This window comes from Rhodotorula paludigena (genome assembly GCF_050403205.1).
Source record: "Rhodotorula paludigena JCM10292 DNA, Rt_paludigena_JCM10292v1_ctg49, whole genome shotgun sequence".
In the NCBI taxonomy this organism is placed as follows: Eukaryota; Fungi; Basidiomycota; class Microbotryomycetes; order Sporidiobolales; family Sporidiobolaceae; genus Rhodotorula; species Rhodotorula paludigena.
The window spans coordinates 96,528-119,335 of record NW_027481409.1 but is presented as its reverse complement, the minus strand read 5'-3'; the positions used below and the strand labels follow the sequence as shown (position 1 = coordinate 119,335).

At 62.1% G+C, this 22,808-nt stretch overlaps 11 protein-coding genes across 11 annotated transcripts; 5 read left to right on the top strand and 6 right to left on the bottom strand.

The window, feature by feature from the left end:
• Positions 1-77: 77 nt before the first annotated feature.
• Positions 78-3,151, bottom strand: JCM10292_005694 (uncharacterized protein; the record flags this gene model as incomplete). The annotated part of the gene is made up of 11 exons (XM_076651341.1): positions 78-204; positions 268-529; positions 589-927; positions 1,046-1,420; positions 1,483-1,580; positions 1,648-1,882; positions 1,937-2,025; positions 2,087-2,279; positions 2,340-2,635; positions 2,689-2,841; positions 2,901-3,151. The coding sequence occupies 11 exons, from the start codon at positions 3,149-3,151 to the stop codon at positions 78-80; spliced, it is 2,418 nt and encodes an 805-aa protein (XP_076503135.1).
• A 1,059-nt stretch (positions 3,152-4,210) lies between these two features.
• ARV1 (sterol homeostasis protein ARV1) lies at positions 4,211-5,463 on the bottom strand (the record flags this gene model as incomplete). The annotated part of the gene is made up of 5 exons (XM_076651340.1): positions 4,211-4,742; positions 4,803-4,875; positions 4,935-5,018; positions 5,075-5,314; positions 5,376-5,463. The coding sequence occupies 5 exons, from the start codon at positions 5,461-5,463 to the stop codon at positions 4,211-4,213; spliced, it is 1,017 nt and encodes a 338-aa protein (XP_076503134.1).
• Positions 5,464-5,556: 93 nt separating this feature from the next.
• On the top strand, positions 5,557-6,562 carry JCM10292_005692 (uncharacterized protein; the record flags this gene model as incomplete). The annotated part of the gene is made up of 2 exons (XM_076651339.1): positions 5,557-5,887; positions 6,000-6,562. The coding sequence occupies 2 exons, from the start codon at positions 5,557-5,559 to the stop codon at positions 6,560-6,562; spliced, it is 894 nt and encodes a 297-aa protein (XP_076503133.1).
• An 88-nt stretch (positions 6,563-6,650) lies between these two features.
• Positions 6,651-8,127, bottom strand: RBK1 (putative ribokinase; the record flags this gene model as incomplete). Its single annotated transcript, XM_076651338.1, has 7 exons — positions 6,651-6,863; positions 6,943-7,476; positions 7,539-7,649; positions 7,751-7,788; positions 7,852-7,904; positions 7,969-7,987; positions 8,073-8,127. The coding sequence occupies 7 exons, from the start codon at positions 8,125-8,127 to the stop codon at positions 6,651-6,653; spliced, it is 1,023 nt and encodes a 340-aa protein (XP_076503132.1).
• A 678-nt stretch (positions 8,128-8,805) lies between these two features.
• JCM10292_005690 (uncharacterized protein) lies at positions 8,806-9,806 on the top strand (the record flags this gene model as incomplete). The annotated part of the gene is made up of 2 exons (XM_076651337.1): positions 8,806-9,519; positions 9,582-9,806. 2 exons carry the CDS (start codon positions 8,806-8,808, stop codon positions 9,804-9,806), a joined length of 939 nt encoding a protein of 312 aa, XP_076503131.1.
• A 188-nt stretch (positions 9,807-9,994) lies between these two features.
• Positions 9,995-10,631, bottom strand: JCM10292_005689 (thioredoxin family protein; the record flags this gene model as incomplete). The annotated part of the gene is made up of 5 exons (XM_076651336.1): positions 9,995-10,030; positions 10,100-10,204; positions 10,299-10,383; positions 10,458-10,469; positions 10,540-10,631. The coding sequence occupies 5 exons, from the start codon at positions 10,629-10,631 to the stop codon at positions 9,995-9,997; spliced, it is 330 nt and encodes a 109-aa protein (XP_076503130.1).
• A 394-nt stretch (positions 10,632-11,025) lies between these two features.
• Positions 11,026-12,781, bottom strand: JCM10292_005688 (uncharacterized protein; the record flags this gene model as incomplete). The annotated part of the gene is made up of 6 exons (XM_076651335.1): positions 11,026-11,091; positions 11,201-11,698; positions 11,753-11,870; positions 11,948-12,530; positions 12,639-12,677; positions 12,748-12,781. 6 exons carry the CDS (start codon positions 12,779-12,781, stop codon positions 11,026-11,028), a joined length of 1,338 nt encoding a protein of 445 aa, XP_076503129.1.
• A 140-nt stretch (positions 12,782-12,921) lies between these two features.
• SCY1 (Scy1p) lies at positions 12,922-16,320 on the top strand (the record flags this gene model as incomplete). Its single annotated transcript, XM_076651334.1, has 11 exons — positions 12,922-13,221; positions 13,289-13,356; positions 13,414-13,663; positions 13,719-13,851; positions 13,925-14,307; positions 14,367-14,634; positions 14,704-14,807; positions 14,869-14,942; positions 15,013-15,176; positions 15,235-15,572; positions 15,634-16,320. The coding sequence occupies 11 exons, from the start codon at positions 12,922-12,924 to the stop codon at positions 16,318-16,320; spliced, it is 2,769 nt and encodes a 922-aa protein (XP_076503128.1).
• A 132-nt stretch (positions 16,321-16,452) lies between these two features.
• JCM10292_005686 (uncharacterized protein) lies at positions 16,453-17,690 on the bottom strand (the record flags this gene model as incomplete). The annotated part of the gene is made up of 3 exons (XM_076651333.1): positions 16,453-17,177; positions 17,244-17,334; positions 17,388-17,690. 3 exons carry the CDS (start codon positions 17,688-17,690, stop codon positions 16,453-16,455), a joined length of 1,119 nt encoding a protein of 372 aa, XP_076503127.1.
• Positions 17,691-18,277: 587 nt separating this feature from the next.
• Positions 18,278-20,631, top strand: JCM10292_005685 (uncharacterized protein; the record flags this gene model as incomplete). Its single annotated transcript, XM_076651332.1, has 15 exons — positions 18,278-18,446; positions 18,503-18,529; positions 18,589-18,638; positions 18,692-18,800; positions 18,853-18,930; positions 18,991-19,029; positions 19,085-19,138; positions 19,196-19,295; positions 19,355-19,395; positions 19,455-19,572; positions 19,628-19,641; positions 19,693-19,759; positions 19,838-20,003; positions 20,101-20,200; positions 20,378-20,631. 15 exons carry the CDS (start codon positions 18,278-18,280, stop codon positions 20,629-20,631), a joined length of 1,386 nt encoding a protein of 461 aa, XP_076503126.1.
• Positions 20,632-21,065: 434 nt separating this feature from the next.
• Positions 21,066-22,618, top strand: JCM10292_005684 (uncharacterized protein; the record flags this gene model as incomplete). Its single annotated transcript, XM_076651331.1, has 3 exons — positions 21,066-21,208; positions 21,266-22,448; positions 22,514-22,618. The coding sequence occupies 3 exons, from the start codon at positions 21,066-21,068 to the stop codon at positions 22,616-22,618; spliced, it is 1,431 nt and encodes a 476-aa protein (XP_076503125.1).
• Positions 22,619-22,808: the final 190 nt, after the last annotated feature.

The following is a 22,808-nucleotide window of genomic DNA, read 5'->3' as shown; positions in this document are numbered from 1 at the left end:
GAGGAGGACAAGAGGTGTGGCGAGGGAGAAAGGATTGGGGCGGGAGCGACGAGCCATGGATGACAAGGCGACGGCGTTCACCACCACAATAGCGAGCCGAGGGTGCCGAGCAGGAGGTTCTTTGGCCAGAAGGTCGGGCACTTGAACGACGAAGGGACGGTCCACTTCGTGTTGGGGACCCACCAGGTAGCGCCGCGAGCGTCCCTGAGCAAAGCACAGAGGTCAGTCAAAACTCTGCTCGAGCTCGATCATCCAGCTTAAACGCACCAGTCACCCGGAGGCGTCCACCCGGCCGACGGGAGCTTGAAGCCCGCGCATGGCTGCCAGCCCTTGCTCAGGCCGAACCAGCGGAAGCCGAGCGCATAGCCCGACGGCCGCTTGTTTCCCTGATGGTCAAAGTCGTAGCCGTCTTCGCCGGTGTTCGAGCATACGTAGTCCGACGAGGGCTTGCGGAGATCAAGCCAGCCGGCGAACGTCCACGTGAGCGGGCAGAGAGCGCCGCCGGGGAGGACAAAGTCGGGATCGGGGTCTGCGATCAGAAAAACGTCAGGAGAAAGTCGCTGAAGAGAGAGCGCAGAAGGAACGTACACCACCAGTTCACTTTGCCGCACTGCAAGAGTTCGTCGGTGCTGGGCTTCCAGCCCACGAGATCCCACGAGTAATGCGGAGCCCAGCCGATGTTGCTACCCCACCAAAGCCAGCCTCCGGCACCAAATTTGTCGGGGCAGCGGTCGCCGTTGAAGTCGACCTCCTTGCCGTCGTTCCCGGAGCCGTCACACTGCCATTTCGGGTCCGGCCGCGGCGTCGACGTCGTGGTGGGTGCGGCACTTGAGGTCGTGTGTGAAGGGCGCTTGTCGACCCAACCTGCGTCAATCCAGACCTGGAGGCCCTTGATGCCGTCGGGGAGCAGCCAGTTCGGGTCCGGGTCTGCGCACATGCCCGCCAAGAAGGCGTCAGATTCCTCGAAAGCGCAGGTGCGAGAGGCACAGCGAGGAAAAAGAGCGCGATCGGGCAGGGCGAGGCGAGGAAGGCAGGGAGGACTTACACCACCACGTGATCTTAGCCAGGATCTCGAGCTCCGACGACGACGGCACCCACTCGGGCGTGTTGTCCCATCCAGGACTCGGAGCCCAACCGTACTTCGTCCCGAACCACTGCCACGAGCCTTGACCGAGGGTTGACGGGCACGTCTTGCCGTCGAAGTCGAAGGGCTTGCCGTCCCAGCCGTCGCCGCGGCACTGCCACTCCTTGCTCGGCCACTCCGGGTTTGCGGTCTGCGAGGGCGCGGCAGTCGTCGTCGTCGTCGAGGAAGCAACGGTCGTCGTGCTCGAAGCAGTGTGACGCTTGTCTACCCATCCGAGCTGGATCCAGATGTTGAGCCCCTTGATGCCGTCAGGAAGCAACCAGTTGGGGTCCGGGTCTGTAGCAGAGAAGCGGGTCAGGGTCTCGGCAGGCTCCAGACGGGCGAGTTTTCAGACGCACACCACCACGAGCACTTTTCAAGCGCCTGCAGCTCCTTCTGCGAAGGGAACCAGCTCTGCGAGTTGTCCCATGCGCTGTTGGGAAGCCAGCCGAGGTTGCTAGGTGGAGGGGCAAGGAGGGGTCAGGCTCGCGATCGCGGCAGAGACGGTTGAAGATGCGACTTACGTGCCATACCAGAGCCAGCCGCCCTCGCCCAGGTCAGACGGGCAGGTGTTGCCGTTGTAGTCGTACTTTTGGCCGTCGTGATCGCCGCCGGCCTGCCAGTCCTTGTCGGGATACGGAGTTGAAGTCTTGCTCGGCTCGACCGATGTCGACGTCGTACTGGTCGACGAAGCGCGTGTCGTAGTTGTCTTGACAAAGGACGAAGTTGTCGTCGTAGGCATGCTGTTGGGCGGAGGGGCTGAAGAGAGCGGTCAGTCAGCACCCAAGCGCGCGACGGCGGCAAAGAACGCACTCCACCATCCGCACTTAGACGGGTCCCACTCGATTGGGTACTTGAAGCCTACAGGGGCGTTCCAGCCAAAGACCGGGTTCCAACCGATGCTGTATGCGGACTGTGAGCAAAATTTGAAGCGCATGATGCAGGAAAGGACGGAGAACGTACGTCCCGAACCATTTCCAGCCCGAAGGCACCCACAGCGGGGCCTTGGAGCCCTGCCAGTCAAATTCGAAGCCGTCTTTACCATCGCCACGGCACTCGTAGTTGCGAGCCGGGTAGAAGGAGAGGCCCCACCAAGACGGGAGCGTGATGCTGAATTGCGCACCGCAGTGCGACTTGAGCCAGCCCGCAGAAGGCTCTGTGATCGCAAGTTTGTAAGCTGCAAGCGTCGCCACGGTGGAAGAACGCGAGAACGCACTCCACCAAGTCGCCTTGCCGCAGGCGTTGAGGAATTCGCCCGGGATAGCCCAGTCATCCGGCGAAATCCAGCCCTTAGGCGGACCCCAGAAGCCGCCAAAGTAGAGGAACGACGACGGCGCCCACGAGGGACGGTTGTTGCCGTTGTAGTCGACATCCCAGCCGTCGTTGCCTGAGCCGTCACAGCGCCACGACGCGAGCGGCAGCTTGATCCAGTCCCACCACGACGGAATGAAGCCGAGGATGTTGCCGAGGTCGAGCGAGAGGTGCGACGATTTCCAAACCGACGTCGGCGCCCTAAAGGGAGGACATCAGCAAAGGGCTCGCAGGCATCGGTGATCCGAACGCACCACCAGGTCGCCTTGCCGATGTCGCACTGACTTGGTATGCTCCAGTCGGCTCCGCACTGCCAATTCTTGGCCGGTAGCCAGCCGTGAGACGAGCCGAAGTACTTGAAGCCCGAAGGCGCCCAGCTCGGGCGACCGCGGCCGTTTGAATCGTAGCTGCAGCGCACACAGACGAGATCAGTCCCGAGAAGTTGTAAGTGGCTGCGGTGACGCACTCGTAGCCATCGTTGCCGCTGCCGTTGCACTTGAAGCTCGACGGACAGCGACCCGAGTTGCCGAGGATGGGACCGAGGATCGGGTTGAGGATGTCGCCGATGAGACCGCGCTTGTCAAGCGAGCTGTTACGAGCGGCGAGCTGAGCGTGACGAGCCTGAAGGTGGGCGGCGCGAGCCTCGTGCCCGGAGAAGGCGGCAGAGGCCGTCGCGGCGCACGACGCCGCTAGGGCGGCAAGAATGCAGACGCGCATGGCGCGGCGGGCGTGTAGAAACGAATGTAGAGGTCGGTGGAACGAGTGTGAGGCCCGGAGAGGGCAGACAAGCCCGGGATGAATGTGAGAGAGGGGACGCGATGAAGAAGGAAGAGAGAGCGACAGCAGGAAATGCGGCACATGTCACGGCAAGCATCTCAGAACGTGGCTAGCTTGCCTCGAGGGGTCCCATTTGCCTGGACCGTGGAGTAATGCGAGGGGTAGGATCAGATGCTGGTCGAAGTGAGCACAGGGAGGCGAATTCGCCAAGTGGACGGAGAGCGATCGAGTGATTCGGACCAGCACGTGCAGCAGGAGAAACTCAGGCCAGACCCACATAGCTGCCGTCCAGGCTCGGCCGACCACAATGAATGCCTGTTGACCGGAAGGGAGCGGGTGCCGAAGAGCGGGCCTTCGTGTCTCTGGCAGGCTAGCGTGGGCCACCGAGGGTGTCGATCAGTCTCTTAGTAAGTGATCGACGTCCAGTGCTGCTGATGACCATGTCTGAGGAAGCCAGGAGGTGAGACGCTCCCTCCAACGGAAGACCCGACACCTCTTGGCTGCCGCACGGCTGGTTGGGGGACCTCGACACGCGGTCCGGCAAGCTCAGCATCCCCGTGACCGACATAGCTGTCCCCGCAAAGGACGCTGACCTATGCGAGGCTCGCCCGGAAATGCTCGATGAGGGTAACTTGAAGACGCCCCGGCATCGATGCAGCTGTGTGTGGGCGAGGTCGCACCCGCAAGACAAGCCAGCATGCTATACCGAGCTGCGTCGCGTTTCTGCGGATGCGCGGCAGTCCCCGCGAGCGAGTGGGAGAGGGCAAGAGTGTCTTCAGATCGCCGAGCGGGAGGTCGCGCTGCTCTTGAATATCTACGACCTCCAAGCTTGAGACGTTGAGCGAAGCGGAGCATGAGACAGACGGTTCGTGCCGATTGCGGGCCTTTGTAGGTGCGAGAGAGTTGCCTGCTTGTTCGCCTCGCATTGCTCTCGCGCTGTCAGGAGCCTCCCTCGATTGTCAGATCCACGCTCGACCAGGCTTAACGGCCAGATAGATTTCACGAGAGATATGGATCGATTGCGTGCAGCGCGATCAGGTGGAAGAGCCATGCGAGCAAAAGGACCGCCGCAGTCTTCCGCTTCGAGGTCCGGAAGAGGACTGCTTGCCATTTAACGTCAATCAAGAGACTCTTGAGCGCAAAGACAGACAGACAGCACGTACCCGAAAACGCCACAACTGCGCTGGTGCCTCCGACCCACTTACGCAGAAGCGCTTCGCTCGCCCACCCGCGCGCGCTCGCGACTTCCGCGAGTCGGCTCTTGAGGTTTGCCCGGCTGAAGCTTGCCACAAAGCGCAGGAAAGCGTCTGAACCGTTCTCTGAGGACGCAGGAGCTACCGTATGGGCGGTGTAGAGCGCGTCGAGGCGCGCCGAGAGAGACGAAAGGAGGAAGGGGACGGGTGGGGTGGCCGAGCTTGCGGAAGCGGGTGACACAGGCAAGTACTCGGCACGCCAGATGATAGACGAGATGACGAGGAAAAGAATGACCGGGAACGTAGCGTAGAAGAAGGTGAGGGGAACGAGGCGGAGGCTGCGTGCATTGGACATGAGCAGAAGCCTGACTGGGCAGGCTCCGTCTTCAGAAACGCACTCTTGCCAGCGTCGCTGCGGAAGAACAATCAAGGCAGCGGAGAGCGCAATGCAGGCGAGCAAGGAAGCAGTCTCTGCATGCAAGCAGCGTGAGACCTGACTCTGCACGCAACCGAACTATTTGCGTGCGCACCGATCAAGCAGTAGAATGCCGTTTGCGCGTAAAGTGCAAGTGCGTCGATGTCTGAGCTGGTTTCAGCGCCGAATGACCGAGTCACTGCGCGTGGGAAGCGTAAGTCGACGTCTGAGGCGGAAGAAGGCAAGTTGACCTGCAGGTGTCGCATGCTAACACAACACTGCCGAGTCCCAGCGTCTCGTGAGCCTGGTGTTGCAGTCGCTCTTGTCTCGTAGGGCCACCGCGGTTACGCAGAAAGTGGCGATAGACCGAGGGCTTGAGGAGGATCACGTCGAGGAGGTTGATCACGAAGGGAAACGACAGGTGCGGATCTGCAAAGCGAGCGCATCTCGGACACTGAAGCAGCGACGTATTGCTCGGGTCATTGTAAGTCAGGACTGTGCAGATGCCGAGGCGTGAGTGCGCCTCGAAGCGAAGCAGCTGATGAGAGCGGCGCACAGAGACTCGAGACAGGAGCGCAGCAGTGGACGCATTCGTAGCTACTCTGAGCCGTCCCAGTAGCGGTAGCGGCCTCGACTGGCTTCATCGCGCCGAGGCAGCGTGAAGTCCTCGCAGAACCGTCTGCTTGTCCTTGAACCTCACACTCGCGCTTCCTCTAACCGCTCGAGAGAGGCCGAGAATGGCTCCGGTGCTTCCGATCGAGCTTCAGCTACACATCCTCGAGCTCTCCGTCCCCCTCTACACCCGCCGCAATTTGCCCAAGGTCCGCAAGCTCGCGCTCACGCTGCCGCTCGTCTGCCGCGCCTGGTCGTCGACGGCCTACAGACTGCTCTCACCCATTGCGAAGATCGTGTACGAGGCCAAGGAGGGCGAGGCGAATACAACCAAGCTCCGGGTGGATGCGCTTCTGGCCTGCCGCTCCGTCGAAGCCCTCGACCTCACTCTCACGCAGTGGGATCAGACCGATGGCTGGCCCGACACGCTCCCTTCATGGCTTCCCGCAGTACGGCGTCTGTGGGTCAGCTTGCCGCCGAACGGGGCAGAATGGCGCGTGCATCAGTACCCCGGCATGTCTCGTTATCTCCTCATTCTTGCGTGGCAGGGGCTGACAAGCGCGCACAGGGCTCGAATACGTGTACCTTATGGACTCGCTCGAGTGGAATCCGCCCATCGGCATCTGGCAGGACTTGCCTGACACGCTCCGCTTCCTCGCAATCTATAAGATGCGCATCCCGCCCTTCTCGACGCCAATTCGCAGTGTCACTACTCTCACGATCAGTCAATGCACCCTTCGCACCCCTCTGGCGTCTCTTTTCGAGCACTTTCCTGCTCTGCAGGTCTTCGCGTGGCACAAGAGCACCTTCGCCGGCCTATGCGGGACGCTTTTGGCTATGCCGCCCACGTTGAGGCATCTGCTCATCACGCACACCGCTCAATCTCCCTTCTTCGACTCAGACGCACAGTCTATGTGCTTTCCGCCGCACCTCGAGACCTTCACTTACGGTTGCCCGTCAGACCGCGAGGGCACAACGGTCGAGGCGCTTTGTCGAGCTTGGGAGAATGGCGCGCCGCCACAGCGCCGACCGCTTGTTGTCATTGCGGTCCGCGCAGGCGAGAACGAGGGCAAGAACGAGGACGAGGACGACTTTGACCTCGAAGAATGGGCGCAAGCTGTCGGTTCGTGATTAGCTTGCAATGCTTTCTGAGGTTCTTGTCATCATCTCCCGGATCGTGAGGTGGCGTGGTAGGCAGAGGATGCGCGCCAATTGCAAGTTACGCCCGCAATGACTCCCATGGTCTCCCTTCGTCCCACTGCGCGCCCATCCGCTCCTTCACATCCTTTAGCGTTGGTACGCTCTCCATGGCGCCGTGCTTCTCGACACACATCGCCGCTGCCTGGCAGGCGATCGAGAGGACAGACGCCAGAGTCGCAGGCGAGAGAGCCTCGTCGCGCGGGAGTGTCGACAAGAGCGTCGCGAAAAAGCCCTGCGAGGAGCGCAAAGATAATAGTGAGTGTCTCTAGCGCTTGGACTGCCGTGGTCGAAACGGAAGACTCGAGACGTACGGTGAAGCAATCGCCTGCGCCGGTCGTGTCCTTCACCTCGCCGACCACCTTGCCCGGTCCGACCTCGACCACCTCACCTCCCCGCAAGCTCGCCACGACGCCCTCGGCGCCACGTGTCATAATGACGCCCGTCAGAGCCCGGAGGACGGTCGCCCTGAGCGCGCCAAGCAAGGCCTTTGCATCGCCCTTGCCTGTCTCAACCCCGTCCGCCAGCGCGAGCAGCAGGTCCTCGCCCTCGCCCTCGTTAATGACGAGCCAGTCCAGCTGGCTCCACTCAAAGGCAGCGAGCTCCTCGCGCGTGAGCATCGGGCTCGGATTGAGCAGCGTGGTCAGACCGGCGGCGTGCGCGTCGCGCAGCACGCGCTTGGTCTCGTCGAGCGGGATCTCGTTCTGCAGAAGGAGGTGGGTGTACTTGGAAAGTTGTGGGGGCGAGAGAGGCGGCGCGGCGAGCGAGAAGTTTGCCCCTTTGTTGAGTACGATCGAGTTGTCCGCGGTCGAAGTCGAGAGCTGGATGATGGCACGCCCGGTCGAAAGCTGTAGGCATCATGAAGTGTCGGTACGTTAATGCTCATAGTGACATGGCAAAATGTTCGCACCTGTGCATCCGTGTGGAGGAGCGTGACGCCGACACCGTAGCCTTCAAGCGTCTGCCGCAGCCAGGTTCCGTCCTCGCCGATCGAGCCGGCAAAGTGTGCGTCGGCGCCAGCCTGCGGCGCAGAGGTGACCAATACAGCAGCACCGGATCAGTCGACCTTCGCGAGACCTGGCCTTCGCGAGACCTGGCCTTCTGCGGGAAACGAAAACGCACCTTGGCAGCCGAAACAGCCTGGTTCGCGCCTTTCCCTCCTATTGCGGACGACGGCAATCAGTTCGAGGACCCTTTATAATGTTTGAGGAACGCAGACGGACCCGCTCGCCGCGAAAAATCGGTTGAAGACAGCGTCTCCCCCGACCGCACGATGCTGAAATGCAAGCATGAGCCTTGACGTCCAGCGATATGGTCTTCCGGGAGACGAACGAACTTACTGAGGAACCACAAAGAACTCTGCGCATGCGGAAGCCCAGCAGATCGACCTCAGTCCTTGCCTAAGTCTCTGGGGTCGAGACGGAGAAGAGCGAGTGGAACACACCGTCGATGTTGATCGAGCCGCGGACAAGCAGCTTGCCTCTTCCAGACGCAGTCATAGCACGTGGAGGCGAGTACCCGGGCGCGAGACGGTCGAGCAGTCCAAGCCGACAAGTCGGTCAACCTGGCTCTCCCCTCGTCATCCTCCTCAGCATCACTCTGTGCCGGCTTGGACAGCTTGCAGACTGCGTGAAACAGTATACAGAGCTGCCTTGTGGTGGACAATGCACAGATCGCCGTTCCAAGGGGCGTCAACCTCTCCTCCGGGCTGATCGACTGATGAGCCAACTTGACAAGAAGCCCTGGCCAGGGCTCCACGCCTGGCCGAGCGTCAAGCTGATGAGCTCGAGCGACCCCTGTCTAGCCTGCTGGCCCCCAGTGAACCCGGTGAGGTCGTTCATGGCCTTGGAGCCCTCTGCCCCTCTTGCTGAGTCGCACGAAGTACGCCACAGCTCTGGCTTGGCCGGCGGCCTCGTAGCTGCCTGTTTGGGTGCTTCTCAACCACGCGATGCCTCGTCCGGGCAGGTGCTGTCGCTTTCGGCACTCCTAGCTTGTTTTGCCTGGTCCCTTTGTCCCGTTTCGCTTCTCGAAACCATCTTCCCCTTGTTTGCGTCGCTTTGTCTCGTCCGGTCTTTCGCATGCTGAGACTGCCGTTGCAGCTCAATGCATTCGCTTTTCAGCACGCTGGCTTGCCGCCGTCTCTTTGCTCTTTTCTTCACAGAACCTGACCTGCCGCCATGCATCTCGCCGTCGTTCTCCCGTCCCTCGTCTTTGCGGCCACCTGCGTCCTGGCAAACCCTGTGTCGGCAGCCGCTGAGCGCCTCTCCCCTGCCGAACGTGTCTCGCTGAGGGACGCTCAACGCTCCACCTCCTCCGTCGCCGCCGCCGCCGCCGCCGCCGCCGCGGCAGCCACCTCGACGACAAGGCGTCTCTCACCTGCCGAGCGTGTCTCTATGACGGACGCTCAACGCTCCGCCTCCTCCGTTGCCGCCGCCGCCGCCGCAGCGGCCACCTCAACAACGACGAGGCGCCTCTCGCCTGCCGAGCGTGTCTCTATGAGGGACGCTGCGAGGTCCGCCTCGGCCGCTTCCGCTGCTGCGGCAACCTCATTGACGACGCGGACCAGCACGCTCCGCATGGAGCGTCTTCCCTGGACTTCGCGCACCGTCCTTGCGGAGGCCACGGCAACAGTCGTCAGCACCGCTCGACCAGCAACCTTTCCCTACAAGATTCGCGGCAACATCTATGCTTCAACCGACGAGATCTATGTTGGACAAAATGCGTTCTTACGCACCATTGAATGGACCCCCGATCGCGGAGCCGGCTTCACCCTGTGCAACTACTCGAGCGACGTTTTCACGAGCTATTCGGACGTCCTCGGTCCGAGCGGTGTAGCATTACCACCTTACAATCAACTTGCGCGGTGGCACACGTACATTTCGGAGTCGCTTGTGCGTGCCTCGTGCCATCTTCCCCGATTGTCGACCTTTAGGGACTGACTGTTTCTTGATAGATCGAAGACAGCGGACTGTCTCTCAAGGAGTTCTGCAACCGCACCGTGCGCATCCTCAACACCGACAACGGCTACAGTGCCGATCACCTCATCTTTGGCTCGTGCCCGAAGCGAATCTGTCCCGACGGTCTCGCCACCGCTCGTACGATTCTCAAAGCACAGCTCGGCAACCCGACCGTCGACGCAAACAGACGGGCTGCCAGCGGTTTCTTCACCATTCAGTAGTCTCTCCCCTCTCCTGCGCTAGAAATCCTCTTTTCTTCGCCTCTCCGGGTTGTGCTTCTGCACCAGAGCTTCTTGCTGTAGCCTGTGCTTGGATCAATCAGACAAAGACCTTGTTTCATCTCAATCCCGTGTCGTTGGCCCATGCGAGAAGCGCTTCTCCACTCGGTCGTTCCAGCTCGCCGCCGACCTCATTCAGCTTTGCCGCCATACTTGACCACAAGCTCCTGCGTGTACACAACCGTCGTCAGGTCACTTTGCGTTCCAATCTACTGATCGAGGGGAAAAGGGCGCACCTTGAGCGCCACGGGGGATGCGCCCGTCAAGTCGCCAATCTTGTCGCCGTCGCGGAAGCACATGAAGGTCGGCATGGCGCGGATGCCGACTTCTTCAGTGATGGCCTGCCGAAGTCGAGTTCGTCAGACGTCAGAGATACAAACGAGGACGCGGAGCGACCTCCGCGGAGTGAGCGGGTCGCTGGCATAAACGACGCACCTCCTGCGCGTCGACGTCGACAGAGTAGAAGTCGAGATCGGGGTTAATCTCGCTCAGTTGCTCGAAGATGGGCGAGATGGCGCGGCTGGCAGCGAGCCAAAAGGAGAAGAGGTCAGCGTAGAAGCGGAAGTCGGGCGTGAAACGCGGATCCTTCCGCACCAGGGCCCACACCTGCGAAGTGGTTGGGCGCGACGGTCAGCTTGTAGGTTCAGCAAATCCTACAAGGGGAAGCGGAGCGCACCACGTTGCCCAGAAGTCGATGATCGCGGTCCTCTCCTCGTTGCTGATGATCTTGCGGAACTCGTCAAACGACTTGATCGGCGTGACGGGCATCGTGTCGGCACTGAAGGTCGCTTGCAAGCCTGCGTGCGCTCAGCGAAGCGCTCCGTGAGCCTCGCTCGAGTTGCAGCCCGGGCCAACGTGCGGCGCCCGGGCGAGAGCCGGAAGCGGGAGCGGGAGGGCGAAGAGTCGCAAACCCGAGCAGAGCAAAATCGTCAAGCGAGGAGAGCGCAGACTCACGATGCACACACGCAGCGCGCGGCCGGAGACGGGCGAGAAGCGAGAGAGAAGCGTGGTGGGGCGAGGCGGGGGCGGGGAGACAGTGTAGCCGCGGAGAGAGGCAAAAGTCCGGAGGCACAATCGTCGAAGCGAAAAGAGGTGGTGCTTGCAATAGATAGGTACAGACAGTGCTGGATATGCTGGATGATACAGACATGGTGAGCTGCAGTCACTGCTGTTGGCAGCCCGGCTGTCCTTCGGCATCCTCGTCGTAAGGGCGTCCCGTGCCGTGATACTGCGGGAGTCAAAGCGTCAGCGATGCGCATCACAATGAGACTGACCGTCCAGCACGAGAAAATGGAGCCGAGTCAAGCGAGAGGAGCTGCAGAGCCCCGTCAACTCACCCACTGCTCCTCCTCCTCAGGGCGCTCCTGCTTCTCCGCCAGCTCCACCTCGTCCGTCTCCTTGCCTTCACCGACAGCCATACGCTCGAGATCGGGCCTCCGAGGCGGGAGCAGCCCGCGAAGGACGTCCACGCTCCCCTTCTCCGCGAGTCCCATCGCCCACTGCTCGTCCGGCATGGCAACCTCGATCTTGACGAGGAGGTCGCCCTGGCTGCCCTTGCGCCACATGCCCTCGCCGGGCACGACGACCTCGTCGCCCGACTTGAGGACGCGCCAGCCGCGCTGCCCTGGCGCGGGCTGGGTCACGCGCAGGCCCCGCCCGTCGAGGTGAATGAGGATCAGGCGCGAGAAGCCGAGGAGCGACTCGGAGAGGGTGAGGGAAAGGGTCGTCGAAAGGTCTGCGGGGCGATCGGGGCGGGTTGGAGGGAGAAGCGTGAATGTCGGATGGGGCAAGGGGCGGACGACGATGTGCAGGTCGCCGGGTGCGGACGAATCGGGCTGTTGCGCGACGTCAGGGCTTGTTCGAGAGTTCAGGTAGTATCATGGACGCACCGACTCGTCGCCCTCGCCGGATATCACAATCTTCTCGCCAAAGTGTAGACCTCGCTCGAGCTGGAAGTCGACCCGCTTCTTCTCCTTGATCGTCCGGGCACCCTTGCACTTCTTGCAGCTGCAGAAGTCGAGTCTAGTCAGCAAGATTTGAAAGCGGGAGAACGAAAGTAGGAGAAGCGAGGAAGCGGAACGCACACATCCTGATCCCGCACCTTGAGCCCACGCCCTTCGCACCCGTTACACCGCATGGGTACCCGCTGGATGTACGGGCCCATCTGCTTCATCGCAAATGTCTGCCCCTGCCCGTTGCACTTGACGCACGCCTTTGCCTGCCTCCCAGGCTTCGCGCCCGACCCGGAGCAAGTCCCGCAAGTGCGCGTGCGCTCGACCGAGAGGTGCTTTGCGCAGCCCGTGTAGAGCTCCTCGAGCGTGACGGGGAGCTCGACCTCGGACGGCGGCGTCTGCGTCTTGCGCTTCTGCCGTGGCCGCCCGCCTGCGCCTGCGCCTGCGCCGCCGGGAGGCGGACCCCGCCCGAAGCCGCCACCGCCGCCGCCAAACATCTCGGCGAAGAAGTCTTCAAACATGTCGGCCTCGTCGAACCCGCCTGGCCCTCCAGGCCCGCCTCCAGCACCCTTCTCGCCAAAGGCGTCGTAGTCGGCGCGAGCATTCGGGTCGGAGAGAACCTCCCAGGCGTGCTGGATCTCCTGGAAGCGAGTCGCATCGCCAGATCCAGATGCCTGCTTGTCCGGGTGGTGCTGCAGAGCAAGCTTGCGGTACGCTGTTGAACGGCGAAGGACGGTCAGCAGGAACTCGGCGAGGCGGTGCTAAAAAGACGGCCACGGCTCGTCGGGGCTGGCGAGCTCGGTAGAGGGTGATAGATGCTCACCCTTCTTGATCTCGCTGTCGCTCGCGTCCGGAGAGACGCCTGCGTGCGAGCAAGGGGCGGTGAGCGGAACGAGGTTACGAAGATGAGGGCGACAACGGCGAGCACGCACCGAGGGCGTCGTAGAGCTTAGTATCTGCCACCATGACAGTCCAATCGAGCTAGTTGAAGCAGTCCCTGCCCTTCTGGACGATGACGAGTGTAGTCGAGGTGCGAGAGATCCGCGGCTTACCCTCACACACACCGCTTGGCTCGCCAGCCAGAGCCCCGAGAACCGCGCAGAGCGATGCAGGCGTTCCTATCGTCAGCCTCGTCGGCTCTCGCAGCCGCGCAGAAGGGCTCGCTCTCGTCCAACTACGCGCCAGACCCCTCGGGACCGCCCCCGCTCGCCGTCGGCGTCTGGCGCGTGCAGCGCGCCAAGCACGCCAGCAACGGCAAGCTCGTCTCGATCTGGACGGCCGACAAGGGCACGCTGCTCAGTGCCGGCGCGGGCGGAGGGGCGGCCGGGAGGCGAGGTGGGGCGGGGAGGGACCGCGCACACGACGCAGAGCGCCTCAAGCTCGCCATAGACGTGCTCAAGAAGGAGGTGCGCACGCTCTCAGATCGCTGCGAAGCCGTGCCGGACCGCGCTGACCCGCGCGTGTTCCCGTCAGGCTTCCTCGCTGTCGCGGTTGCGGCATCCGTGCATCCTCGAGATGGCAGAACCCATGGAGGAGTCTCGGTGCGTGTTCCGTAAGATGATGCGCATCTTCTCGCTCTGACCAGTGCATCCATGCAGGTCCTCCATCACCTTTGCGACAGAACCCGTCACCGCTTCGCTCCGGCACGCGATCAGCGCCTCGGACGCAGCGCACGACTCGTCTCGCAGAGGGTCGTACCGCTCCAAAGAGGAGCAGGAGCTCGAGCTTGACGAGGTCGAGGTGCAAAAGGGACTGTCGCAGCTCGGAAAGGGACTGCAGTTCTTGCACGAATCGGCCAAACTCGTGCACGGCAACCTCACTCCCGACGCGGTCATCATCAATGCCAAGGTGCGTGCATTCGTGAGCAGCTTAAAAGACGAGACTGACGGAGTGCACGGAACAGGGCGACTGGAAGCTGTCCGGCTTCGGGTTGTCACAGTATCTCTTCGATCCGCAAGGCGTCCCCGCCAAGTGGGAGTTCCCGCACTACGATCCGACCCTTCCACCTGGCTGCCAGCGAGACTACGACTTCATCGGTGCGTCCTGATTACGGCCACCGTCAGTGCTGCTCCTGCGGCGTTTCGCTAATGGTGTGCATGTCTGCCACAGCCCCCGAATACGCGCTCGACGAGTCCCCTCCTGCTCCGTCAAACGACATGTACTCGCTCGGCTGCATCCTCCACTCAATTCACACGCACACCGGCCCGCCCTTCTCGAACCGCAATTCGCTGCAGAACCTGCGCACCAACCTCGAAGAAGGGCTCTCGCACAACCTCGTCGCGTCGCAGTGGCGCAAGCTGCCGCAGGACGTGCAGGAGGTCCTCGCGAGCCTGTTGACGCGGTACCCGAATCGCCGCTTGACCGCGAAGCAGTTCCTCGAGAGCCGATACTTTGAGGGCCTGCTCGTCGGCACGCTGCGCTTCCTCGAGCGCGACTCGTTTGCCGCAAAGTCGAGCGAGGCGCAGGCGGGCTTCCTCAAGGGTCTCGTCTCGGTGCGCGCTCCAGCCCTGATGCTCCCTCTTAGCGCACACGTTGACAAGCACGTGTGCAGGTCCTGCCCAACTTCTCCGACAAGGTCACTCGTCGCAAGATCCTCCCTTCACTCCTCGAAGAGACGCGAAAAGCGAACCTGGTCCCCTTCCTCCTGCCGAACATCCTCTACATCGCCGGCAAAATGTCGCCAGACGACTTCCGCCTCGAGGTCCTGCCCTCGCTCAAGCCGCTATTTGCCATCAAAGACCCGCCGCAGGCGGTCGTCGCGCTCATCGAGAACTTGGGCACGATCAACGAGAAGTGCTCGCCGGCCGTCTTCCGCGAAGGTGCATTCGACCTTCCTCGTTCCGATTCGACATTCGACCAACTCGGCTGACACGCAATGCTCCCTGCAGAGGTCATGCCGCTCATCTACTATGCTCTCGAGAGCGACAACCCTATCGTGCTTGAGAAGGCGCTGCGAGCGATCCCCGGCCTGTGCGAGTCGCTCGACTACACGGTACGTCGCGGTGGTATGCCCGTACATGCGCGACCGGAGGCTCACACTCTACAATGCACAGACCGTTAAGCAGACTCTGTTCCCCAAGATCACGACCGTGTTCTCGCGGACCACGATCCTCTCGGTCAAGGTCAAGTAAGCTTGCTCTCCGCTCGCTGCGGGGGCAGCTCTGCATCCAGGCATTGACACCTTGGCGAGCGTGCAGCACTCTCATCTGCTTCCACTCGATGGTCAAGATCCTCGACAAGTTCACCCTCTCCGAGAAGCTCGTGCCGCTGCTCGCCAAAATCAAGACCAAGGAGCCGAGCGTGATGGTCGCCACGCTCGCCGTGCACGAGGAAATGGGGAAGAAGTGCGAGGTCGAAGCTAGTGTGTGCATTTTCTCGGTTTGATGGACCACTTGTCGCTGACGCTTGCCCCGCGATAGTTGCGACTCTCATCCTCCCTCAACTTTGGGCTATGTCGATCGGCCCGTTGCTCAACGTCGAGCATTTCACGCGCTTCATGAACGTGATCAAGCAGCTCTCGACTCGGGTCGAGACGGAGCACTTCAAGCACCTCGCCGAGCTCAAGCGCCTCGAAGACAGCTCCAACTCGGGCGGCGGCGCCGCTTTGAACGGTCCGGCGAACACGGGGACGGGCGCGATCCGCGCCGCTGAGGTCACCGACTTTGAGACACTCGTGCGCGGGAGCATGAACGGGCACAAGGTCGACGGACTCGGCGGGCGAGGAAGCCAGGTCGACATCTTTGCAGACGAGTCGCCGGTGCGTTCCGCGGCCTTGAGCTCTGTAGAGATGTACTAACAAATGAGTAACGCGCTTACAGGCCATCACGCCAATGCCGACCGGCATGTCCTCCCCGCCTCTTCCTGCTCTCCCGACGTCCTCTCCTCCCTTCGCCTCGACTTCGACATTTGCCTCCCCCGCTCAGCCGATGCGCCCTGGCGTGCCATCACGCGCGTCGAGCTCGCATGCATCGCGTAGCTCGCTCGGCGCACGGCCGCTGTCTTCCGCCATCAACCCGCCCGCCGCATTCCCCACTCCACTCGCCGCACCCGCCTCTCCGGCACCCGCACCGCCAAAGGCGACTGGCACGGCGGCGCTCAAGAGCTTCGCGCCGCTGCAGCCCGGTCCCTCGCGGACGGTCACGTCTTCGTCGCTGTCCTCGTCGTCAACATCGCACCAGCCCAACTACAACCTCCCGCTCTCGACGACCTCGTCGACGGGGGGACTTCCTCCCCTCCAACCCACCTCGTCTTCCCTCTACGGCGCACTCTCTCCTTCCGCAGCTCCGCCCGCCGCTGCCTCGCCCGTGCAGTGGAACCGCGTCCCGTCGCTCGCGCCTACGCCAACACCGTCCTTCTCTTCCCCGCCACTGCAGCCTGCCGCCTCGCCACGACCACATCCGCCCGGATACAACCCGAACGGGGCATTGCAACCCACTGTGGTGCCGAGGCAGCAGCAGCCTGCGCTAGATTTCGGCAACTGGGCCGACCTGGACCCGCTCAAGTAGCGGTGCCGCACCTTGCAACGACAGGCTGTCTAGACCAGGCTTTTGCTGTTTGCGGGAGAAATAGGGGCACTGTGTTACTGCCAAAGAGACACTGCAAAGAGGACGGAGACAACACGAGGACAGGATGAGGGGCTACGCCGGAACCTTGTACGGCAAAGAGGGCGGACCATCCCACAGCGAAGCCAGCACGCGGCGGTCGCCGACCCACGGTTCGCGCGCGTGCTGCACGTAATGATTGTCGAGGATGAGTGTGTCGCCCTGCTGCCAATCGATCAGGACGCGTGTCTCCTTGATCAGGTCGGCCGTCCGCTGCAGGTATGCGTGCGGGATCGCACTTCCGTCGCCGTATGTCGGTAGATGGTGGTACGCGCCGTCCGTGCCAATGTACGGCGGCTCGAGCGCGTTCCACCGCTGCGCGAGGAGGAACATGGACGTGATGTTGCCGAAGTAGACGGCGTGCTGCGTGAGCGGGTGGCGCTTGACGCCCTCGACGTAGTGCACGACCGAGAGCGAGCCATCGTCCTCCCATCGCCACTCGTTCGAGTGCTTGCGGATCTCGCGCTCGACCTTGGCGCGCGCTGTCTTCTTAACGTCGTCGGGCGAGACGTCGGCCAGCGGGTACGCTCGCGCGATGCTGTTGCCCAAATTGCTACCCGGGTTGACCTTCTCAAGGTACTGGTACGTGTACCGCACACCCTTGGTCGCCAGCTCCTCGACAAACTCGGGAAGCTCGGCTTGCAGCCGCGCAAGCAGCTCGGCGCCGTTGTTGATCGGCGTTTCACCGCCAGTTTCGGCGGGATGGCGGTTGAAGAAGACGATGTAGTTGGGGTAGTGGCTGGACCAGCCGAACTCCGAGTCTGAGGTTTCGGCAAAGGGAGGGTGAGCACCGCGAGCCTGCGAGACTTTGAACTGACCAGACGCACGAGGGAAGACAGGGTGAGTCGCCGGGCCCTCGTTTGCCGTGCTCACGTTCTTGGTATTTGGGAAGACATTGCGGACAACCGGGTTGCCGAGCTGCAGTTTGAGGTTCAGCTATGCCCAACATTGCGGACTCACGAATTGCCTACCTCGACGTGCTCCGGGCCCAGCCTGAAGGCATTGACGATCTTGGAAAAGTCCTCGGGGGTCGACGCATGCGTGCCGCGGAAAAGGATGGCACCGCCGTGCTGGTGCAGAAGCGGCTTGAGTTCGTCCTTGGAAACCAAGTCTTCAATGCGCGAGACAAAGTCGTCGAGTGTCCGCAAAGAAGGGTCGATCTGTGCGGCAAGCGGAAACTGCTGACCGTCGGCGGAGCTGCCGGTCCACGGTGCGCCGCTGAGTGTGCGCTGGCCGGGGATGGCGATGGGCGAGAAGAGGGGAGCAGCAACCATTGCGATCGAGCGTGTAGCGTGACAATCAGAAAGCTCTCGAGCAGGTCGCGGGGATCAGTTAAGCAACTGTTGCACAGCACGCAAGGCAAGGCGCAGGCAGACAGAGTCCATGTGGAGCGTGATGGGATGGGAATCGCACGCAAGACCAGCTGCGGATGAACGGCCACCCCCGCGACGGCCTGTGCTGGGGCCCGCCACTTCCAGCGACATTCAGAAGTCCGCAGCGGTCGCATTCGAGACCAAATGGAGGGCAGTGTCGTGCATAAGAAGAGGGAGACCTTCATCGCTTCATCGCGTCGTTGTCGCGTCGGCGCTGGCTTGCTCCTACCTTTGACGGTATCTCAACCGGCGAGGACCGCGACGCTGTGATCGAGCTCGATGAACGAGCTAGCTCGTCCAAGCACGACACCGCATGCGCTGGATTCGTGCTCCGTGCCAAGGGCTCCCTTCGCGTGCTCGATCAACAGATGGCGCCAGCTTCGAGAGTTTGGAGACGCTTTGCTGTTGCTTCCTACGCTGCTTCACTCGGTGCTGCACTTTGCTGTGCTCTGTGCCCGGCATTCCGACCGCGACCTGCCGTGCTCACGATGGCGTCTCCTCAAGTGCTCGAGCGCACGCCTTCTTCCCTCGACGACGAGAAGCTGCACACCAGCGGCTCTGTGTCGCCTGAGCCTTTTGAGGACCGCAAGTACAGCGTGTTTCGATCGCCCTTCGTCCAGGTCAACATCGTCGGCGCATGCGCCTTCCTCAGCCCTGGTACGCTCTCTGGGCGCTCTGTCTCATTTCTGCACCGACTAAACATTGAGACGCAGGGTTGTGGAACAGCATGAATACGCTAGGCGAGTTCAGCGCTCAACAGCTGCTCGTTCCTGCCACTGACCTCGCCTCTTCCGTTCAGGTGCCGGCGGAGGCCAATCACCCTTCCTCGCCAACGCCGCCAACTCGATCGTACGTCGTGTAGCCTGCTAGTTGTACAGCTGTGACTGAACGCTTGCACACAGGTCTTCGGGCTCATGGTCCTGACTTGCTTGCTCGGCTCGAGTATCACCGATCGCATTGGCTACCGCTGGGCTCTTTGCCTTGGCGCAGTAGGGTATGCGCCGTACGCTGGTGCGTCTCATCAAGCTTCCAGCAGGAACTGGGATTGACAGTGCTCCGTCAGGTGGACTTGTGCTCAACAAGAATTCCGGTGCTTCCTGGCTTGTCTACCTCGGGTCGGTCACTTGCGGCCTCAGTGCAGGTATGACGGGCTCTCACATACTTCCGGTCTGATATACAGCTGACGCTTCGCCCTCCGCAGGCTTATTTTGGTCGGTGGAGGGTGCCATCGCTCTTGGCTGTGCGGCTTCGCTGGTTCGTTTCTGCTTGTCAGCTAGCTGACCTTTTCCTCGCAGATCCTGAGCCTGAGAAGCGAGGTTTCTACCTTGCAGTGTGGCTGGCATGGCGAAGTGAGTGCTCGACAATCATTTCTGTCTGTTCTCCCGCTTACTTTGCCCGCGATGAAGACGCCGGCCAGATCCTCGGAGGCGCCATCACGCTCGGTCTCAACGCTCAAGGCTCTGGCGTTGGGTCGATTAGCAGCGTGACCTACTACGTCTTCATTGCGTGAGCACGCCGAACCGCTCGCTCATCGCGACTGCAACTCACGCGATAGGCCTGTACAGCTTGCAAGCCGTCGCTCCCGTCGTTGCTATCCTCCTGTCGAGTGCGTCCCAGCTTCTGCAACAACAGCAGGGCATCTTGCTGACAACGCCGTCCGGGCAGACCCTCACCAAGTGACCCGGAAATCGCGGCAACCTCTGCAGATGACCAACCACATTGGCTTCTTTGCCGAGATGCGCGAGATGGGTCGTCTCCTGGCGAGGAGTGAGGTACTCTGGCTGTGAGCTCTTTCTGTCTTGCGCCTGGAAGGTGTGCTTACCGGATCTGGCTCGCAGGGTACCAGTCAGCTGTACGTTGCTCGTTTGCTTGTTGATGAACCCTCTGACACTGCTGTACACAGTCATGGCGCAGTACACATCGCCCTACATCAACTCGTGGTTCTCTCTCTACTTCACAGTGCGCGCAAGGTGAGCGGCAGTTCCTTCAGTCTACCGACAGGCGTCGGCATCGGCACAGGCTATGCTGACAAGCGGGCTCCCTCGCAGGGCTCTCGGCGCGTTCGTGAATGCCTGCTTCGGGGTGCTCATCAACTTTGCGTTGGGCGCCTTCCTCGACTCGAACCGCTTGAGCAAGAAGATCCGCGCACGCATCTCGTTCTGCTTCATCATGGCGTGCCTCGGCGGCGTCTGGATCTGGGCGACCGTGCTCCAGGTGCGCTCTTCACGCGTCGGCGAAGAAGATCCTGTTCGCTGACTTCTAGCTTCTCTTTGTCCTCGCATTGGCCCTCGCTCCTCCTCGCACGATGAAGCTCGAATTCATCGACGATCCTCCCAAGCTCGACTGGTCGGACGGCACCCGTTTCGGCCGCGGATTGGCGATGTACCTCCTCTTCTACTCGACATACTATGGCAAGTCTGCATCCTTCAGATCTCGGCATTGCGTGGCCAGCGGGCTTGGCAAGCGAAGCCTTCCGCTCGTCGCACAATTATGCTCTGCTGCCCGTTGGCCTGACTGGCCCTGTACCTGCAGCGCTTGCATGATGTCCAGGAGTAACAGCGCTGACAGACAAAGCTTGCCTTCCGCAGCCATCCAGAATCAGCTGTACTGGTCGCTGAGCCAGTTGGCTCGACACCCGACGGAGCTCCTCCGCCTTTCTTCTTTCCTTCGTGGAATGGAGAGCGCCGGATCAGCAGTTGGTTATGGTATCAGCGCGGCGAAGCAATTGCTCTTCACCGTTCCGCTGGGCATCAACTTTGGTCTCTGGGGCGTCGCGTTCTCCACCGCCCTTATGACCATCTGGCGGATCGGCACTTCGATCAACTACGGCGTCAAGAAGTAGTGTGCCGCATCTCCGGGCGGCGTAGACGTGCATTCTGCAGTGGGTTTATCTCATCACTTCAGGAAGGTCAACTCGGTTAGGTCCATCAACGGAGAGGCAGCTCAGATCCTGATTTTAGCATAGCGGAATGCAGCACTGCGACTCCCGTTCTAACCGGCTGCAAACCCGCAAGGGGCGCGTCCGCTCAGAGTTCGGCAGGTTGGGCAGGAGGAGGAGCGAAAGATGAAACGTTCGGGGGCAAATCATGTGGCGGGTGCGACAGGCCGTCTACTGTACGTTCCTGTAACATCACACTCGTGCTCTAACGAGCTGCAAGCTGTCGTGGCGAGAGGCAAAGCCTCATCGCCTCGTCGTCGCTTCGATCCCTCCAACCCGTCCTCTTCGCGCCGCGCCGGCCTGAGCTCGTACCAAGCGCATAGAAGCTGGTCAGTAAGATGGCAGACCCAATCGACAATCCTGCACCACAGCAGGAAGACGCTCCTGCGCGCGTCACGAAACGCAAGATCACGGATGCACTGTCTTCGCTCGACGCAGCGTTCAAGGACCCTGTGGCGAAAGCCAAGCGGCGCAAGGCCACGTGCGTGCTCACGAGCTGTCTTCGCGACCCGCGCTGATCTGTCAACACGCGTGACAGCACCGCCCCCACCTCGACCGCCGCTCTCGAAGCCATCCTCGCCCGCACGAAAGCACGCGCATCGACGCCGAGCAGCACACCCGCACCGCCGTCTTATGAGCCCACGTCGCTGCCGGCCCTCCTGTCTCGCCTCGCCACCTACCGCCTCTCCACCTTCTCTCCCTCCAAGCCAGCGTCCCTTTCGTCCCTCTCGTGCGCCCTACACGGCTGGGTGCATACGCAGTCGACCCGCGAGCGTGTTCAATGCGTGACCTGCGGGCAGGGCATCGTCCTCCTCTCGCCATCGAGCGGGGACGGCGGATGGACGAGCGGGGCGGGCAAGAAGCTGCGAGAAGAGTACGAGCGCCTCGTGCAGACGCAGGGACACGCCGAGACGTGCCCGTGGCGGCTGCGTCCGTGCGCGAGGAGCCTGTACCGCCTGGCGAGTGGAGGACTCGGCGTCTCGACGGGCGGAAGGCGGCGGTTGCTCGAGGAGGTGGCGAAGCAGGCGCGCGAGATGGATGACCGGGGTCTCGCTGGCATTGCCCTGAATCTGCCCAGCGAGGTCGAGGCTTCGCTGGCGACCGAGAGCATGGCGCAGCGCCTCAACACAGCGCTAGCGGCCGTGGTCTCCGACACGGACGCCGACTCGGCTGCCTCTTCATCGCCATCGACCGCGACTATTCTCCTTGCTTTGTTTGGATGGACACTCCTGCCGTCGAGCACCACGCCGTCCCTCTCCCGCTCCGCCTCGGCCTCGTCGTTGTCTTCCCTCTGCTCCCTCGACACGTCTTCCTCCACTATTCCGATCCTCCACTGCGCGTTCTGCACTCGCCAGGTGCTCGCAACCTCCTACCTGCCCTCTCAGCAGCCCGCGACCGACTCTTCCGCCCCTCCCGCTCCTTCCGCCGTTTCGGCTTCCGCCTCGAAGCGCTTCGATCCGCTCAAGCAGCACCAGCCCTTCTGCCCTTACGTCGACGGCTGTGCCGGTCATTCGCCTGCATTGCTGCCAGTGCCGGCAAGGGCGAATGCGGCTCCCACTGCACCGCTCCTGAGGCCGGGCTGGCAGGTCCGGCTCTCGGCGGTCTTGCAGCGGCCAGCGACGGGTTCTGCGAACGGAGGGACGACGGATGGCGCAGGCGCAGCGATGGTCGAGGGAGGTGCCGCGCACTCGCAAGCAGAAGACTTGATCAGCACAGGCAAGGTGCGCCTCGTCTTTCCTAAGCTGTCTGTGGCGCATTCAGCTGATGCTTACGCCCACGCTCGCAGACCAAGGAGCTCTTGCTGTACGTGCGGAATCTGCTCGGCCCGAAAGGCACCTCGCCTGCGTCAATGATCGGAGGTTCGAGAGGGTCGTTGCCGACTGCGGCGTAGCGCGCGCAATGTGACTTCCTGATTGCATCGCGGTCTTTCGCTTGGAACACGGAGATGGAGACGCTGCTCCGCGGCATGAGCGGCGAATGGGCTGGTCGGTGCGCAGCACGCTACGCGTTTCTCGCGTGCAAAAGCGAGAGCGAGCCAGGTGCTGCTGGGGATGGGGCGGCGGCGGTCGGAAGCCGAGCTT